The sequence below is a fragment of the Etheostoma spectabile genome, unplaced genomic scaffold, assembly GCF_008692095.1.
Source record: "Etheostoma spectabile isolate EspeVRDwgs_2016 unplaced genomic scaffold, UIUC_Espe_1.0 scaffold00003479, whole genome shotgun sequence".
Taxonomy (NCBI): Eukaryota; Metazoa; Chordata; class Actinopteri; order Perciformes; family Percidae; genus Etheostoma; species Etheostoma spectabile.
The window spans coordinates 1,760-21,555 of NW_022603035.1; the positions used below are offsets into that span (position 1 = coordinate 1,760).

At 40.7% G+C, this 19,796-nt stretch overlaps 3 protein-coding genes across 3 annotated transcripts; all 3 read left to right on the plus strand.

Moving 5' to 3' along the window:
- The first annotated feature begins 220 nt into the window (after positions 1 to 220).
- On the plus strand, positions 221 to 1,682 carry LOC116676598 (tripartite motif-containing protein 35-like). The gene has a single exon (XM_032507594.1). The coding sequence runs from the start codon at positions 253 to 255 to the stop codon at positions 1,645 to 1,647; it is 1,395 nt and encodes a 464-aa protein (XP_032363485.1). The 5' UTR covers positions 221 to 252; the 3' UTR covers positions 1,648 to 1,682.
- A 9,671-nt stretch (positions 1,683 to 11,353) lies between these two features.
- LOC116676597 (E3 ubiquitin-protein ligase TRIM39-like) lies at positions 11,354 to 18,845 on the plus strand. The gene is made up of 2 exons (XM_032507593.1): positions 11,354 to 11,559; positions 16,313 to 18,845. The coding sequence occupies exon 2, from the start codon at positions 16,330 to 16,332 to the stop codon at positions 17,746 to 17,748; it is 1,419 nt and encodes a 472-aa protein (XP_032363484.1). The 5' UTR covers positions 11,354 to 11,559; positions 16,313 to 16,329; the 3' UTR covers positions 17,749 to 18,845.
- On the plus strand, positions 18,553 to 19,136 carry LOC116676599 (E3 ubiquitin-protein ligase TRIM39-like). Its single transcript, XM_032507595.1, has one exon. It carries the CDS (start codon positions 18,571 to 18,573, stop codon positions 19,114 to 19,116), a length of 546 nt encoding a protein of 181 aa, XP_032363486.1. The 5' UTR covers positions 18,553 to 18,570; the 3' UTR covers positions 19,117 to 19,136.
- The last annotated feature ends 660 nt before the right edge of the window (positions 19,137 to 19,796 follow it).

Genomic DNA, 19,796 nt, shown 5'->3' on the forward strand with positions numbered 1-19,796 from the left:
GATAAAGGAAGGTGAGAAGGTGTGTCCAAACCTTTGGCCTGTACTATATATATATATTCTTAGAATAACAACTAAGAATGTCTTGAAATGCAACTGAACTTTAATGAGACCATCTTAGAAGCCCGTAGATGGACCTGCCTAGCACACCATTAACCAAAAAATAAAATAAATAAAGGACAAAAATCGAAACGTTGCACCATGACTGACTGTTCTTTCTGTCTGCTGTGTTTTTCAGCTTCACTCTGAGACCAAATGGCTTCCAGATCAGAGGAGGATCTCTGCTGTCCGGTCTGTCACGAGGTCTTTAGGGATCCTGTTCTTCTGTCATGTAGCCACAGCTTCTGTAAAGACTGTCTGCAGCGCTGGTGGAGACAGAAACAAGCTCGAGAGTGTCCAGTCTGTAAGGCGACATCTTCAAGTTCCAAACCACCTTGTAACTTGGTGTTGAAGAACCTGTGTGAGGCCTTCTTACTGGAGAGAGATCAGAGAGCTTCAGAGGCTCTCTGCAGTCTGCACTCTGAGAAACTCAAACTCTTCTGTCTGGACCATCAGCAGCCGGTGTGTGTCGTCTGTCTGCATTCAGAAACACACTCCAACCACAGAATCAGACCCGTCGATGAAGCTGCACGACAACACAGGAAGGAGCTTCAGGAGACTCTGGAGACCTTAAAGGAGAAGTTAAAGGGTTTTGAACAAGTTAAAGTGGAATTTGATCAGACAGCAGGACACATAAAGGTCCAGGCCCGACGCACAGAGACGCAGATTAAGGATCAGTTTAAGAAGCTTCACCAGTTTCTGGAAGAGGAAGAGGAGGCCAGGCTGGCTGCACTGAGGGAGGAAGAGGAGCAGAAGAGTCAGAGGACGAAGGAGAAGATGGAGGCTCTGAGCAGAGAGATAGCAGCTCTTTCAGACTCAGTCAGAGCCACAGAGGAGCAGCTGAGAGCTGAAGACGTCTCATTCCTGATCAACTACAAGGCTGCAGTGGGAAGAGTCCAGCAGCGCTCCCTGCTGGAGTATCCACAGCTGCTCTCAGGAGCTCTGATAGACGAGGCCCAACACCTGGGCAACCTGGGCTTCAACATCTGGACCAAGATGAAGGACATGGTCTCCTACACTCCTGTGGTTCTGGACCCAAACACTGCTGGTCAAGAACTCATCCTGTCTGAAGACCTGACCAGAGTGAGACGAGGAGAGAGACAGCAGCTTCCTGATAACTCAGAGAGGTTTGATAAACTCTGCTATGTCCTGGGCTCTGAGGGCTTTAACTCAGGGACTCACAGCTGGGATGTTGAGGTTGGAGACAGTAGAGGCTGGTTACTGGGTGTGTTAGCAGAGTCTGTCCAGAGGAAGGGAGACAAACTGTCTGGGGTATGGATAATAATTTTCCATAAAGGTAAATACTCAGCACGGTCAATACCAGCTCCACCCACTGGTCTCGTACTGCAGAAGAAGCTCCAGAGGATCAGAGTGACTCTGGACTGGAACAGAGGAGAGCTGTCGTTCTCTGATGCTGATACTAACACACACATACACACCTTCACACACACTTTCATTGAGAAGATGTTTCCATTCATTGTCACTGGGGATGAAGTCCCACTGAAGATATCACCAGTGAAGGTGTGTGTGACAGTGAAACGGAACAGTTAGAGATAAAGAGGATGATTATATTTGGGCTCTATGAAACTCAAGAATTATTATTCTTTATCTGGCAAATGAATGTCCTTTTTGAGGGGCTTAACATATTCAAACACTCACCGTTAGGGCTGCTCGATTTTGGGAAAAATCATAATCACGATTATTTTGGTCAATATTGAAATCACGATTATGTAACACGATTATTTCACATGACTTTGGAAACGTGTTGCATTTATTAAAAAGACACCTTTCAACAATTCTTAAAACATTGAACATTTATGTACTTTTTGAACTATTAAAATAAATTTCAAATCAAAGTCCACAATCTCTTTAAAACAAGTAGGCAACATTTTGGCAAAATATAAACAAATTCCAGCAACTTAACCATGCATATAAAGGCTGGCCCATCACCAGGCCCCAGCATTAACAGCAAATAAGTTAACTAAAGACAACAAAATGATTTAAGTCACCATGTTAGTAGGGTTGCTAAAATAATCTCTTAAATGTTTCTAGACAGAAACACCAATCTGTTAACATCATCTGGTTTAAGAGATGAACGCAAGCAGGTGACAATGTTTCCACTTGTACTAAAGACCCTCTCTGAAGAGGAACTTGTACTAAAGACCCTCTCTGAAGAGGAACTTGTACTAAAGACCCTCTCTGAAGAGGAACTTGTAGCTGGAATACTGTTCCAGGCAATGGAGTTGGTTTTGCCTTTTTTGCTTACCAAACGCTGCTGTGGCTGCCCTCCTTCTGCCATCTTTACTCTCGCTAAGTTTTTAAATTCCAGCGGGTAACATGCACGCGACCTGCCTCCCTGACAGTGTAGGCTGAAAGTGTTTGGCTTCGGGAGGGGCGGATGTGCGCATGACGTGTGTGCGCGCGCGCGCCATTCAGAACACACGAGGAAATTACAAAACAGAACATGGCAAAATTAATCGTTTTTACTCGATTGTACTATTTTGGTAATCGTTGGGAGCCGAAATCGAAACCGAAACCGAAATTCAATTAATTGCACAGCCCTACTCACCGTAATTGGCGGTCACATCAAGTCTGGTGAAAATGTACGTATTTTAAGGGGTTCGGGAATAAACGCACAAAATGGCTCGCTAGCGCCCCCTACCAAAAAAAAAACTTGGTACACAAGACGTACAAAAAAGCTCATTAAAGCCACACCCTAAACTCAACAATAAGTTCGCCATTTTGTATTGAAAGTTTGAAAATAGCGTGATTTTGGCCATTTCCACGTTGTACTTTAAAGGAGTATTCTGGTCTATTTCAACACGTAGTTCTGTTGTTTGTACATGTGGAGGTCTGTCAGTAGAGAGAAAAACTAACCAATCAGAGCTGTCTACACCGAGTTATCTCCTGCTAGCGTTAGCACCCAGCAGGCTTCAACAGGGCAAGTTTTTAAATGTGTTTTAGCCTCTTAACATGTTCAAAATGTCATTACCAGTGCCCCCCCCCCCCCCCCCCCCAATGTGCAGTGATTCCTTCCGAGGGAACACAATGAATCTGACTGATGTGAAAGAAAGGCATAAAAGTTGTTAATCCATACCTCTGTTTATTTTCTTATTTTCGGTGAAGTCCCACTACTCGATTGTCGAACTCAAACAATCAAATAGTCAAAAATGTATTCTTTTTTTCACAAACAAACGATCTGTTGTATGTCCTTAGTAAAGACTATGTAGAAACTAGGGGTGGGGGAAAACATCGATACAGCATAGTATCGCAATATTTTCAGTGGCAATACTGCATCGATACACAGACGCCAAGTATTGATCTTTCATTATATATTATATATGTGTTGGTCAGTTTGTCCCATTTTTCAGCTGTGAAATTGAAGTGAGATGAACAAACAGAGAAATGTTTCTTTTTAGATAAACAGATGTTGATAAGTTTCCTTTTGGGGACGTTGTTACAAATGGGGAACATTTTGAAAAAAGGTTATAAACTGTAATATATCGCCGATAATGCAATATGTTTAAAATCACTGATCAACTACAAGGCTGCAGTGGGAAGAGTCCAGCAGCCCCCCCCCCCCCCCCCCCGCTGGAGGATCCACAGCTGCTCTCAGGAGTCTGTCCAGAGGAAGGGAAGCACACAGACTGGATTATGGATCATATTGTTCCATAAAGCTAAATATGCAGTGGGCTCACCACCAGCTCCACGCACTGATGTCGTAGTGCAGAAGAAGGTCCAGAGGATCAGAGTGACTCTGGACTGGAACAGAGGAGAGCTGTCGTTCTCTGATGCTGATACTAACACACACATACACACCTTCACACACACCTTTACTGAGACCATGTTTCCATTCATTTTAACTGCTAATGAAGTCAAACTATCACCTGTAAATGTGTGTGACAGTGGAACAGAGCAGTTAAGAAGATGATTATATTCATTTGGTTTTTCTTAAGGAGAAAAGTCACTGGATTTAACATTTTAATCTGCACGTATCCTACTGCTGTCTCTTTTTGATTGTTTTTAATTAAGAATACAGTTTTCATGTACATCTAACCTGTTTGGTCTTTTTTTGTTTTATCAATACTGTTTCAACTTAAACTTCAGCCCAGTTCAGACCAAAGATTTGAAACCTCTTGCAGCGAGTCGGTCTGCAGGGCCCTGAAACCTGACTAGCTGGTGTATCATCTCCATGACAACGCTTCGTTATCCTTCTGTTGTAACTTCCAACTTTTAGGCTTTTTGTAGCTGCATATATATCGTTGGTTTTGTCTAAATATGAATGTAGATAACGTTAGTGAGATGCTTGCTACGGTTACATTTCTAATGATGAATTGTTGCTTAATAATTATTATTAATTAACTTCTTGTTCTAACGCCACTGGGTGCTCTCTCTCTTCAGTCACATTTTTAGTTTTATTGGAAGAATATATATATATATATATTTAATTACAGTATAGCCATCACACAGGGCTTTCATCATATAGTATTCAGTGCCTGATATATTGAACATTTCATTGCTGACTACATGTAGAAAATGTGGAAATGTGGAATAAGTATGGGCGATAATAGTCAGTGTGCCGATGTGCTGCTATCGCAGCACATCGGCACACTGAAATATATATACATACATTCATGCATACATACAGTATATATAATTAAAATAAGGTCATGTACTTCTCAGCACAATCTTCCAAAATGATTGAAAGTCATTTAAACAAAAAATTCCCAAAAAGGAAGGAAGAAGTTCATAAACAACTTCTCAGGTCCGACCCCCTTTCTCTACTTTTATCCTTTAGTAAATACAAAATCTTCACTTATTACACATCATAGACACACACACAGACACACACACACACACACAGACACACACACACCACCCACACACACAGACACACGTATATATTGATGTATTAGTATATAGACATATTAGTATATAGATATATTAATATATATATATTATATATATATAGATATATAATACTATATATTATATATATATATATATAGATATTATATATATATAATACATAGATATATTAGTATATGGATGTATTAGTATATAGATGTATTAGTATATAGATATATTAGTATATGTATATTAATATATTGATATGTTAGAATATGGATATATTTATAGATATATTAATATATATATTAGTATATAGATATATTAGTATATAGATATATTAATATATAGATATATTAGTATATATATATATAATATAGAGATATTAGTATATGGATGTAATAGTATATAGATGTATTAGTATATAGATATATTAGTATATAGTATATTAATATATTGATATGTTAGTATATAGATATATTTATATAGATATATTAATATCTATATATTAGTATATAGATGTATTAGTATATAGATATATTAATATATAGATATATTAGTATATGGATGTATTAGTATATATGTATTAGTATATAGATATATGAGTATATAGATATATGAGTATATAGATATATTAGTGTATAGATACCAGTCATTATGTAATACTGTCACTTTAAATCCTTTTCGTATTCCTTTAATATATATTTATTTTAAATAATCTCTTGAAATTGCTTATTGTTGTATGATTTAATGATATAAATGCTGAAGTAGGTTAGGCAACGTCATGTGTATGTTTTCTGTCTTTGTCCCGTTTCTGAGGTGCATTCTGGGAAGGTTTTCTTTAATTATGTAGCTTATAAAATACTTCACACAGTGTATAAAACACAACAACCTGGAATCATTGCATGTGGGTTGTATTTGAACAGCAAACTCTAAATGCAGAGTCATGAAGCACCATTTGTTTTTCTGGACCTTGGACACATTGGACTTTAGAGACAAGTCAACACATACGCCTGACGTTTCCAGAGTTCTGATTGGCTGCTGGAGTTGTCGTCCTGGTTACATGTGAGGGAGCGGCTGGATTTCATCTCAGTACATTCTGATTCTAGTGTTCAGTCTGAACTTTGTGTGAGCGATCCCAGATCGAGAGGAATAACCATGGGCTCTGGACCCTCACAAGAGGACCACGATAGGGCTGCTCTTGAGATTTATGTATATGCTTTACAGCATCTACCATGCCTCCTACCAGATATCGGCATAGATGAGTCTCTGCTGAGATATTCTGGTAACGACTCCAACGCGATGCTGTTGGCGTTCTCTAATGACATGCTGTCAAACAAAGGGCCAGAATACGTCGAGAAACTGGGATCTGCTATTGGTGCCCTGGATTCAGTCCCGAATGCTGTTGGACTTGGAGCTCTGGTGATTTCCATGATCATAGAGATCGTCATCAAGAGCAGCTCTCAGACAGGTGATGACACATACAGCATGTTACGCCGTGTGTTTGGGGAAGAGAAAGCTTCGAGTGTCCGGGACACAATGTCCGAGTATCTGAAACGCCATCAAGTGTTCATGAACAATGACCAGCGATTACGGGAGGACTTAAGGAGACTGGAACAGCAGCTGAGCAACCACCTCACCATCCTCAGAAACTCCCTGCAGCATGACGGACAGATGAGCAGCCGTGGGTTCAAGATCTGGGTCAACGGAGCCGCCTTCCACGTCCAGATGTTGATCCACGAGGCTCGGCTGGATGTTCAGACCGGCAGACCTGCATCAGACTATGTTAACGCTATCGAAGCTGCCATTGATTTGTATTTGCAGTACCTGGATAAGTTGCTGGAGAAACACAAGACCTACAAGACCGATTCTAAGATGGTTAAGATATTGGGAACATTTATTCTGGAACAATATGTTATATGGAAAATTACGAAATTCAAAACTGTTATAGGAATATGAATTCTTATCGTTCTAGCCCGTGTTATTTTCCAGAAGCTCAGACAACTTTTATGGACCTCGTCTACTCACATTACGAACCGATCACAGGTTTAAAGAGATATTTTTTAAATACCAAGAAGAACCTCCTCTCTCTGATCCGCCAACGTGGATCCTTCACTCTGCCGTCAGCTGCAGGTTAGATCACATATTTGGGTAAAAACCCTCGTGTTGTCCTCCGGGGTCTAAAACCTCTCTCCACACATCACATTTTCTTTAGTTCTCACTAACACCAACTTACTAGTTTTACTACTTTTTAGAATTCACGGTCAATAACCCTCATTTATATAGAATTATACCTAATATTTGAGTTAAAAAATAAACAGAAATTATGAATTATTTTGACTAATAGTTTAGATCAGAGGAATGTATGTTGAGTAGATGAGTTAACATAAATATATACTGACAGAATACTTCCTTCTGTAATGACAGGGGCAATATTTGAAAATTGATAATTATTATTTTTAAATTACATTTATATCTGCACTTGTGTCAAAATCTAGAGACTTCCTAACATCAACATGTAATTTATTAATATTCACTGTAACACATTTAAAGTAATATTTACAGTAACTTACTGTAATAATTATCCAGCAAGTTCCTGTACTTCCATTTACAGTATTTTATGTATTCATGTAAAATACAAAACAATTAAACACAACATCAGATAAATTTTGTTTTTGTTGCCTTTTTGCCGCCTTTTCGTTGTTGTGATTTCTACTGTAATACTTAGACTACTGTGATTCCTACTGTAATACTTGGACTACTGTGATTTCTACTGTAATACTTGGACTACTGTGACGTCTACTGTAATACTTGGACTACTGTGATTTCTACTGTAATACTTGGACTACTGTGATTCCTACTGTAATACTTAGACTTCTGTGACGTCTACTGTAATACTTGGACTACTGTGATTTCTACTGTAATACTTGGACTACTGTGATTTCTACTGTAATACTTGGACTACTGTGATTCCTACTGTAATACTTAGACTTCTGTGACGTCTACTGTAATACTTGGACTACTGTGATTTATACTGTAATACTTAGACTACTGTGATTTCTACTGTAATACTTGGACTACTGTGATTCCTACTGTAATACTTAGACTTCTGTGACGTCTACTGTAATACTTGGACTACTGTGATTTATACTGTAATACTTAGACTACTGTGATTTCTACTGTTATACTTGGACTACTGTGATTCCTACTGTGATTCCTACTGTTATACTTGGACTACTGTGATGTTGTCATGGTGCTAAGGTTGTGATGTGAGTTTTACATACACGCCGCACTATTGCCGCATAAATTGCTGATTTCCACGCATAATAACGCAGGGCTCGCATGATGTCATAATCACTGAATTTTCAAAAGAGTCACATACATCTGAGCAGGAAGTTGAAAAATGTTGCGTCAACATCAGATAAATAAGTAAAAATACAGTAGTTTACTATTTACAGTACTATAGTGGATGTATTGTGATTTTTTTACTATAATTTATAGGTCACTGTGATTTCAACAGTAATACTTAGACTACTGTGATTTCTAATTTAATACTTAGACTACTGTGATGTTGCCATGGTGACAAGGTTGTGATGTAACTTTACAGCATTCTACTGTAAAATCATATCCAGTAGTGTGACTGTGAAATAAAGCGTGTTGCATGAAAAAAAGAAGTTGATTCTGTTTCTAGCATGCGTGTGTTTTTGCCCCTGAGACGTGCGTGTCACGCACAGTGTGCACGTTATAACCTGTTACCATGGGAACCGAAATAAAACCAAACACACCACGCCAGCCGCGTGCAGCCGCCTCACCTCGTGTGTTGCCACAGCGACGCAGACACACGGCTCTCTGTTCCATGTTACGTGTAAGACTTAAAATACTCTGCTGATAAGAAATGTTTAATTTTTCAGAAAAAAGACAAGTTTTCCGTTTAAAGATTCTTCAAATAAAAATATTAGTTTTTTTTAGATTTAATTCAGATTTAATTAAAAATTAAATCTGAATCTCTGAATATGTAAAAATATGTAGATCATATAAATCAGTCCCTTCAGAAAAAGGCAATAATGCGATCGCATGATTCAATGCAAAATCAGCCAAAGTCTGCATATTAATGCGTGGTGGGGGGGGGGGGGGAATTTTACATATATACGCCGCACTGTTGACGCATAAATTGCTGATTTCCACGCAAAATAACGCAGGGCTCGCATGATGTCATAATCATTGAATTTTCAAAAAAGTCACATATATCTGAGGAGGAAGTGGGAACATTATGAAGTGACGTAATTACGCAACAAGACAGACAGTATCTTCTGCATCAAACAGCAGTTTTTGCAAGTTTCATCACATTAAATTCCATAAATATCTCGCATCTTCCATCGCATTCTTTTAGGAAAACGTGCCACGTAATCAAGGATTTTGGAAACAATCACAAAAAAACTCTTTTCAGGAAGAAGTCTGAATCTCTGAATATGGAAATGTTCCCGAGAAGTCTCCTACTTCACTGTAAAGTTGGTTCTTCATGTCCTCCTGTTGTCCTGTTGTCCTCGGGTCAAATCTCTTTTTTTCATTTATACATTTAAATGTCAGAAATTTGGGTTTTCTTTCACCCAAAGTGTGAAAAAATAAGAGGATGAAAAATAAAGCGCTAAAATAAAATCAACAAAAACATCGTAAAATGTGACAAAAAACTGAAAAACTTGAAAAAGGTAACCGTTTTTAACCCTCGTGTTGTCTTTTGACGGGAAGACAACACGAGGGTTAGAAGATTATGACCCAGAAAAACCAAAAGTTTTACGGAATAACAATAAAGGACCAGGTATCGTGTCTGTGTATTTTGTTCCTTGTCTGCTGGGAGATTTGGAGAAAAGTTAAATAATAATTAACAGATTATATTAATAAAACACGAGACCTTTCACACAATATGATATTTCCCCGGGGGAATCTAAACAGGAAATGAGTGTTTCTCTCTCTGTATTTCCATCCAAACAGATCTGCTCTCTACAAATCCTTCTACGGCCAAGACCCGCCCTTCAACAGCATTCACACACTCCTATTGGCCAGGCCTCATGTCCGGGTCCTACCCCCAACCAATCGGCTTAGTCTATGTCTCACTGAATTTCCATCTGATTTTGAAGTATTTCTGATACCGCAAATACAAAATATAGATAGATAGATGTTTATTGATCCCAAGAAAAATGGGAAATTTCGGTGTTACAGCAGCAAAATCAGTCACAAAACACATAAAAATATTATATAAATATATATGAAATAGTAGGAAAAAATATGCATACATACAATATACATGAAATAATAATATGAATAAAATAAAAGAACAAATATTTGAATATGTACAGGATGGGAAAACAAAAAATGTGCAACTGCTTAAATAATATGCTAAGATGTAAATAAACCAGTTGTGCAGGTTGCACTTAGTGCAGTAGTAGTATAGTAAAGTAAAGTATATACAGTAAATCACTGTAAATTAAATATTAATACCCATAATGCAATGTTTATTACAGTAATGAACCAGAAAAGAACATTATGGTATTTTACTCGGCATTTTGTGGTAAAAATTACAGCAAAGTCTACCAGTGTAGATTATTTAATGTAAAATGCAGTTTTCATACCAACAGATCATATCTTGTGGGGTCTACAGTTCACAACTTTAAGTTTTAATATAAATAAATGGGTGGGTTATAAAAACATCCCCCCCCCCCATACAGTTGTTAAGGGGGCGTTGCTATAGAGACCACGACTATAAACTATTTTACAGCTTTTCAGTATTTTACACTTTTTGTACAGCTAGTTTTTTATATTCCTATGTCTACATTATTCTCTTATTATGTATATTTTGAAGCTGCTCTCAAGACTTTATTGGAATATATGTATATATATATATATATATATATATATATATACATATATATATATATATACATATATATATATATATACTGTATATTGCAATATTGGACGTATTTGACACACACTCTCATAGAGCACTTTACCATGCAGACTGAATCATAGGGTCAGTCCTGTCACTCATCTCTATATCTATCTATCTATCTATCTATCTATCTATCTATCTATCTATCTATCTATCTATCTATCCATCTATCTATCTATCTATCTATCCATCTATCTATCTATCTATCTATCCATCCAACTATCTATCTATCTATCTATCTATCTATCTATCTATCTATCTATCTATCTATCTATCTATCTATCTATCCATCCATCCATCTATCTATCTATCTATCTATCTATCTATCTATCTATCTATCTATCTATCTATCTATCTATCCCTCCATACCAGCAGGTGGCGGTAAAGAACCGAATCAACCTCAAAGAAGAAAGAAGTGGAGGAAGGAGGGAAGGAAGTAAGGAGGGAGGAGTAGAGGACCGTGAGGATCTCCCCGGTCCGTAGCGCGGTAGAAGACGTGTCCTCCATTTAAAAGTGGGTCTCCATTAGACCAGTGAGACCTGCTGACCCAGGTCCCGGACTCCAGACTCCCGGACCTCTTCAGACCGACTCCTCAGCTGCTTCAGGTAACCCGCCACTCGGCCAGAAACCAGCAGAAACCCGGACTGGATCCCGGACTGGATCGGTCCGTAAGTTCTAACTAACTTCTTAATTTTCTTGAAGGTTTCTTTTATTTTGGTTCCGGGTAAAAACTGAATTAAACGTCGTGACGTGTGTGAACGGAGACGTTGTTTCATTGTCTTTGGGGACAGTGTAGTGGACATTAGTGCAAATAAGAAAGAGTCTCAGGGAGGGGGGAGGGGGGGTGAACTATTGATGAGCGGGGGGAGGGGGGGGCTGGTGGGCTCATTGTTGGTGATGGTTGTTGAAGGTGGCAGGCTAAGGAGGGGGGGGGGGGGGGGGGTCCCGGCTCTCTCTCCCCCCCATGGGGTTGAAGATCAGCTGTTCCTCTCAGTGCTCCTTCTAGAGGTCTGGAGAACTTCCGTTGTGGAATCTGATGCAGCATTTTCTTTTTTTTGCATTTGTTTTTGTGTTTTCTTTTTGCATCGTTTTTTATTTACAGCGCGTTTTTTCATTAATAATCGATAAATTGTAACCACTAATTACAATTAAACTCCTTTGTCCCTCATGCCATCCGACTATACAACTCCTCACTAGGAGGGAGGAGGAAATAGGGCAGAGAGGACAATACATACATACATATATATATATATACATATATACATACACACATACACACATACATACATGCACACCTGGACTTAAATTCACACCTGGTCACTTTATAATTATAATAATTTTAACACTGGACTCAACACTGACACTTTAATAATAATTTATGGTCTTTTCTTTGTTTTTTTTGACAAATGTTCTTATTGTTGTTGTTATTTTTATTGGTATTTTGTTGATTTTGTTGTCTTTATACTGTCTTTTTATCTATTTTTTATTTCTTTGTTCTTGCTAAAAACTGCTGCTGGAACTTTCAATTTCCTGCGGGAGTCATCCCAAAGGATCAATAAAGAGAAGTCGAAGTCTAATGAAGTTTACTTTTGACCATCAAAACTTGTTTATTGGCTGTAATTCAGTGATAACTGGAAATAACAGGGAGATATTTGGTCTGATAGGAGGAGGGTAACATGCTCTATGGTCTGATAGGAGGAGGGTAACATGCTCTATGGTCTGATAGGAGGAGGGTAACATGCTCTATGGTCTGATAGGAGGAGGTTAACATGCTCTATGGTCTGATAGGAGGAGGTTAACATGCTCTATGGTCTGATAGGAGGAGGGTAACATGCTCTATGGTCTGATAGGAGGAGGGTAACATGCTCTATGGTCTGATAGGAGGAGGTTAACATGCTCTATGGTCTGATAGGAGGAGGGTAACGTGCTCTATGGTCTGATAGGAGGAGGTTAACGTGCTCTATGGTCTGATAGGAGGAGGTTAACGTGCTCTATGGTCCGATAGGAGGAGGTTAACATGCTCTATGGTCTGATAGGAGGAGGGTAACATGCTCTATGGTCTGATAGGAGGAGGTTAACATGCTCTATGGTCTGATAGGAGGAGGTTAACGTGCTCTATGGTCTGATAGGAGGAGGGTAACATGCTCTATGGTCTGATAGGAGGAGGTTAACATGCTCTATGGTCTGATAGGAGGAGGGTAACATGCTCTATGGTCTGATAGGAGGAGGTTAACATGCTCTATGGTCTGATAGGAGGAGGTTAACGTGCTCTATGGTCTGATAGGAGGAGGTAACGTGCTCTATGGTCTGATAGGAGGAGGGTAACATGCTCTATGGTCTGATAGGAGGAGGTTAACATACATTCAACATGTTTGTAACATTACAATAATGAAAAACACCTTTTTAATCTGTGAAATGTTGTTCCATGTTACTTAGTTTGGCATATCTTTCACATGAACATCCAAAAGTCGCACAAAGGTCTGTCTTTGTCCATGTCTGCATGGTCAAGTGGGTCAGATGTCCGTCCCAAACTGGTGGGGGCACAGACGCATCGCATAGACATACAGGCCAAAAGATGGGAACCACCTTCTCATTCAATGAGTTTTCTTTATTTTCATGACTGTTTCCATTATAGATTATCACTTAAGACATCAGAACTATGAATGAACATGTGTGGAATTATGTACTAAACAAAAAAGTGGAAATACCTTAAAAACATGTCTTATATTCTAGTTTCTTCAAAGTACCCCCCCCCCCCCTTTGCTCTGATTACCGTGTAATCGGCATTCTCTTGATGAGCTTCAAGAGGGCGTCACCTGAAATGGTTTCCCAGCAGTCTTGAAGGAGTTCCCAGAATGCTCAGCACCTGTCGGCCCATTACCTTCACTCTGCGGGCCAGCTCTCACCAAACCATCTGGATTCGGTTCAGGTCCGGTGACTGTGGAGGGGCAGCACTTCATCACGCTCCTTCATGGTCAAATAGCCCTTACACAGCCTGGGGGGGTGTTTGGGGTCATTGTCCTGTTGGAGAATAAATGATGGTCCAACTAAACGCAGAACGGATGGGATGGCATGCTGGTTCAGGAGGCTGGGGTAGCCATGCTGGTTCAGGATGCTGTGGTAGCCATGCTGGTTCAGGATGCTGGTTCAGGATGCTGGGGTAGCCATGCTGGTTCAGGATGCTGTGGTAGCCATGCTGGTTCAGGATGCTGGTTCAGGATGCTGTGGTAGCCATGCTGGTTCAGGATGCTGTGGTAGCCATGCTGGTTCAGGATGCTGTGGTAGCCATGCTGGTTCAGGATGCTGGGGTAGCCATGCTGGTTCAGGATGCTGGGGTAGCCATGCTGGTTCAGGATGCTGTGGTAGCCATGCTGGTTCAGGATGCTGGTTCAGGATGCTGGGTAGCCATGCTGGTTCAGGATGCTGGTTCAGGATGCTGGGGTAGCCATGCTGGTTCAGGATGCTGTGGTAGCCATGCTGGTTCAGGATGCTGGTTCAGGATGCTGTGGTAGCCATGCTGGTTCAGGATGCTGTGGTAGCCATGCTGGTTCAGGATGCTGGTTCAGGATGCTGTGGTAGCCATGCTGGTTCAGGATGGCTTCAATTTGGAATAAATCCCCAACAGTGTCACCAGCAAAGCCCCCCCACACCATCACGCCTCCTCCTCCATGCTTCACGGTGGGAACCAGGCATGTAGAATCCATCCGTCACCTTTTCTCCGTCGCACAAAGACACGGCGGTTGGAACCAAAGATCTCAAACTTGGACTCATCAGACCAGAGCCCAGATTTCTGGTCTAATGTCCATTCCTTGTGTTTCTTCGCCCAAACAAATCTCTTCTCCTTGTTTCCTCACCTTAGCCGTGGTTTCCTAGCTTCTATTGGACCATGAAGGCCTGATCCAGTCTCCTCTTACCAGTTGTTCTAGAGATGTTCTGCTGCTAGAACTCTTTGTGGTATAATCTGAGCTGCTGTTAACTTGTAATTTCTGAGGCTGGTGACTGTTGGGATTTCAAATGATGTGCTTAAACATTGTGTGTGTGATTTGCATTCTACATTCAAGCTAAAAGGTAAAAGCATTATTTCAGCAATAATGAAGACGTGTTGGTCATGCATTAAGTTTGTTGTTATAAGCATATGGTTTGTTGTTTGTTACATTGAGTTGTTTTGCAATACTTCTGTTTTATAATATAAGATGTTCTGGTATATTTTGTTATAATCCAGCTCTCCTAAATGTGTTAGAAGTAGAATTGATTGTTAGGGATGCTTCCTGAGTCTGGTTTCAGTCCCTCTTTACCCCCACTGATCTTTTCCTGAACTGAGGGTCATAAACCTTAAGTCACATTCCAATTGAATGATAACGAATAGGCACACACACACATCACTGTGGTCTAAAGACCCCCCCCCCCCCCCTTTGTGAGATAATGCTGGGGGTCCGAGAGCCAAAGAGTCAGACAAAGGAAGGGGAGAGCTGCGACAGCTTGATCCAGGTAACTCTGTCTCAGGATATCCTTCGTAATAAATGGATTCACATTTCAACATCTGAGATTTTGATACTAATTGAATGAACCCTGAGAATGGAGCGGGATTTAGCTCCAACATGACTCAGAGGAACTTATCTTCAGCAGCAGAGGTGACTCTTGGTCTTCCTTTCCTGGGGGGGAGGGGGACTCTTGGTCTTCCTTTCCTGGGGGGGAGGGGGAGGGGGACTCTTGGTCTTCCTTTCCTGGAGGGTCCTCATGTGAGCCAGTTTCGTTGTAGCGCTTGAGGGGGGGGGGGGGGGTATTTGAAGAAACTAGAATATAAGACATTTTTTTTAGTTCTTTCCTTAGTACATAATTCCACATGTGAATTCATAGTTCTGATGCCTTCAGTGATAATCTACAATGTAAATAGTCATGAAGATAAAGGAAATACATTGAATGAGAAGGTGGGTCCAAACTCTTGGCCTGTATGTCTATGCGATGCGTCTGTGCCCCCACCAGTTTGGGACGGACATCTGACCCACTTGACCATGCAGACATGGACAAAGACAGACCTTTGTGCGGATTTTGGATGTTCATGTGAAAGATATGCCAAACTAAATAACATGGAACAACATTTCACAGATTAAAAAGGTGTTTTTCATTATTGTAATGTTACAAACATGTTGAATGTAATATCACAAGAGGTAATGCTAATCCTTCATTCATAGTTCTGATGCCTTCAGTGAGAATCTACAATGTAAATAGTCATGAAATGAAAGGGAACGCATTGAATGAGGTGTGTCCAAACCTTTGGCATATATATATTCTTAGAATAACAACTAAGTATGGCGTGAAATGCAACTGAACTTTAATGAGACCATCTTAAAAGCCAGTAGATGGACAAAATCGAAAAGTTGCACCATGACTGACTGTTCTTTCTGTCTGCTGTGTTTTCAGCTTCACTCTGAGACCAAATGGCTTCCAGATCAGAGGAGGATCTCTGCTGTCCGGTCTGTCGCGATGTCTTTAGGGATCCTGTTCTTCTGTCATGTAGCCACAGCTTCTGTAAAGTCTGTCTGAAGACCTGGTGGAGACAGAAACAAGCTCGAGAGTGTCCAGTCTGTAAGGCGACGTCTTCAAGGTCCAAACCACCTCGTAACCTGGCGTTGAAGAACCTGTGTGAGGCCTTCTTACTGGAGAGAGATCAGGGACCTTCAGAGGCTCTCTGCAGTCTGCACTCTGAGAAACTCAAACTCTTCTGTCTGGACCATCAGCAGCCGGTGTGTGTCGTCTGTCTGCATTCAGAAACACACTCCAACCACAGAATCAGACCCGTCGATGAAGCTGCACGACAACACAGGAAGGAGCTTCAGGAGACTCTGGAGCCCTTAAAGGAGAAGTTAAAGGGTTTTGAACAAGTTAAAGTGAAGTGTGACCAGACAGCAGGACACATAAAGGTCCAGGCCCGACGCACAGAGACGCAGATTAAGGAGCAGTTTAAGAAGCTTCACCAGTTTCTGGAAGAGGAAGAGGAGGCCAGGTTGGCTGCACTGAGGGAGGAAGAGGAGCAGAAGAGTCGGAGGATGAAGAAGAAGATGAAGGCTCTGAGCAGAGAGATAGCAGCTCTTTCAGACTCAGTCAGAGCCACAGAGGAGCAGCTGAGAGCTGAAGACGTCTCATTCCTGATCAACTACAAGGCTCCAGTGGGAAGAGTCCAGCAGCGCCCCCTGCTGGAGTATCCACAGCAGCTCTCAGGAGCTCTGATAGACGAGGTCCAACACCTGGGCAACCTGGGCTTCAACATCTGGACCAAGATGAAGGACATGGTCTCCTACACTCCTGTGATTCTGGACCCAAACACTGCTCATCCAACCCTCATCCTGTCTGGAGACCTGACCAGTGTGAGAGGAGGAGAGATACAGCAGCTCCCTGATAATCCAGAGAGGTTTGATAAATACCTCTCTGTCCTGGGCTCTGAGGGCTTTAACTCAGGGACTCACAGCTGGGATGTTGAGGTTGGAGACAGTACACTCTGGGCACTGGGTGTGTTAGCAGAGTCTGACGAGAGGAAGGGAGAAGAAAAGTCTGGGTTATGGGTAATAATGGTCTATCAAGGTGACTACTCAGTAGGGTCACCAACAGATCCACTCACTGATCTCAGAGTGCAGAAGAAGTTCCAGAGGATCAGAGTGACTCTGGACTGGAACAGAGGAGCACTGTCGTTCTCTGATGTTGATACTAACACACACATACACACCTTCACACACACTTTCTCTGAGAAGATGTTTCCATTCATTGTCACTGGGGATGAAGTCCCACTGAAGATATCACCAGTGAAGGTGTGTGCGACAGTGAACAGAACAGTTAGAGATAAAGAGGATGATTATATTTAGGGCTCTATTGAAACTGAAGGAATTATTATTCTTTATCCTGCACATGAATTTCCTTTTTGAGGGGCTTAACGTATTCAAACACTCACCGTAATTGGCGGTCACAGCAAGTCTGGTGAAAACGTACGTATTTTAAAAGGTTTGGGAATAAACGCAAAAAATGGCTCGCTAGATCCCCCTACCAAATAAAACAAATGGAGCCCCTGTGGTTGGTTTAACGTAGACCAACAAAACTTGGTACACAAGACGTACAAAAAAGCTCATTGGAGCCACACCATAAACCAACAATAAGTTCGCCATTTTGTATTGAAAGTTCGAAAATAGCGTGATTTTGGCCATTTCCACGTTGTACTTTAAAGGAGTATTCTGGTTGATTTCAACACGTAGCTCTGTTGTTTGTACATGTGGAGGTCTGTCAGTAGAGAGAAAAACTAACCAATCAGAGCTGTCTACACCGAGTTAGCCTCCTGCTAGAGTTAGCACCCAACAGGCTTCAACAGGGCAAGTTTTAAATGAGTTTTTAGCCTCTTAACATGTTCAAAATGTCATTACCAGTGCCCCCCCCCCCCCCCCCCCCCCAATGTGCAGTGATTCCTTCCGAGGGAACACAATGAATCTGACTGATGTGAAAGAAAGTTGTTGATCCGTACCTCTGTTTATTTTCTTATTTTCTGGTGAAGTCCACACTACTCGATTGTTGAACTCATACAATCAAATAGTCCAAAATGTATTCTTTTTTTTCACAAAAAAACGATTTGCTGTTGTAATGTCCTTAGTAAAGACTATGTTGTTTTAAATGTGTAATCACATTGGGAGCCACGAGACATGGTCTCCTACACTCTTGTGATTCTGGATCCAAACACTGCTGGTCCCACCCTCATCCTGTCTGAAGACCTGACCAGTGTGAGACTAGGAGAGAGACAGCAGCTTCCTGATAATCCAGAGAGGTTTGATAAATACCTCTCTGTCCTGGGCTCTGAGGGCTTTAACTCAGGGACTCACAGCTGGGATGTCGAGGTTGGAGACAGTACAGGCTGGGCAATCGGCATGTTAGCAGAGTCTGTCCAGAGGAAGGGAAGCATACAGACTGGATTATGGATCATATTGTTCCATAAAGCTAAATATGCAGTGGGCTCACCACCAGCTCCACGCACTGATGTCATAGTGCAGAAGAAGGTCCAGAGGACCAGAGTGACTCTGGACTGGAACAGAGGAGAGCTGTTGTTCTCTGATGCTGATACTAACACACACATACACACCTTCACACACTCCTTTACTGAGAAGATGTTTCCATTGATTTTAACTGCTAATGAAGTCAAAATATCACCTGGAAATGTGTGTGACAGTGGAACAGAGCAGTTAAGAAGATGATTATATTCATTTGGTTTTCATTCAGTTACATTTCTAGTGATGAATTGTTTTATTTCTCTGATTAACTGCTTTGTTCAAAACGCCACTGGGCTCTCTCTTCAGTCACATTTTTAGTTTTTATTGGAAGATATATATATATATATATATATATTACAGTATAGCCATCACACAGGGCTTTCATCATATAGTATTCAGTGCCTGATATATTGAACGTTTCATTGCTGACTACATGTAGAAAATGCATTTATTTTGAAGCTGTTAACAAAATAAAAAAGAGAATTTGTAACATATCAAATGTTTTAAAAGTTCTGCTAATTATCACATTTACCAGCCTGAGATAATGCTTCATTTGCACATTGCACACTTTCAGAAAACTTCTAATACACAAAGTGATTGTAAGTAATCTGATGGTGTTTACCCTCTGCTAGTACCAGCTGGGCTCGGCTCTACCGTCCTTGTTTTCAGACACACACACACACACACACACACACACACACACACACACACACACACACACACACACACACACACACACACACACACACACACAGTAGCTCACACATTCTCAGACACACACTAAGACAAACACAGACACATACAAACAGAAACACAGATACACACACATGAAAACACACGTTTCATAGACTCAATTATTGATTGCTGGGAAAATATAAACCCGT

Coding starts and splice junctions, on each gene's coding strand:
- LOC116676598 (XM_032507594.1), top strand. CDS start 253: ATGGCTTCCAGATCAGAGGAGGATCTCTGCTGTCCGGTCTGTCACGAG.
- LOC116676597 (XM_032507593.1), top strand. CDS start 16,330: ATGGCTTCCAGATCAGAGGAGGATCTCTGCTGTCCGGTCTGTCGCGAT.
- LOC116676599 (XM_032507595.1), top strand. CDS start 18,571: ATGGTCTCCTACACTCTTGTGATTCTGGATCCAAACACTGCTGGTCCC.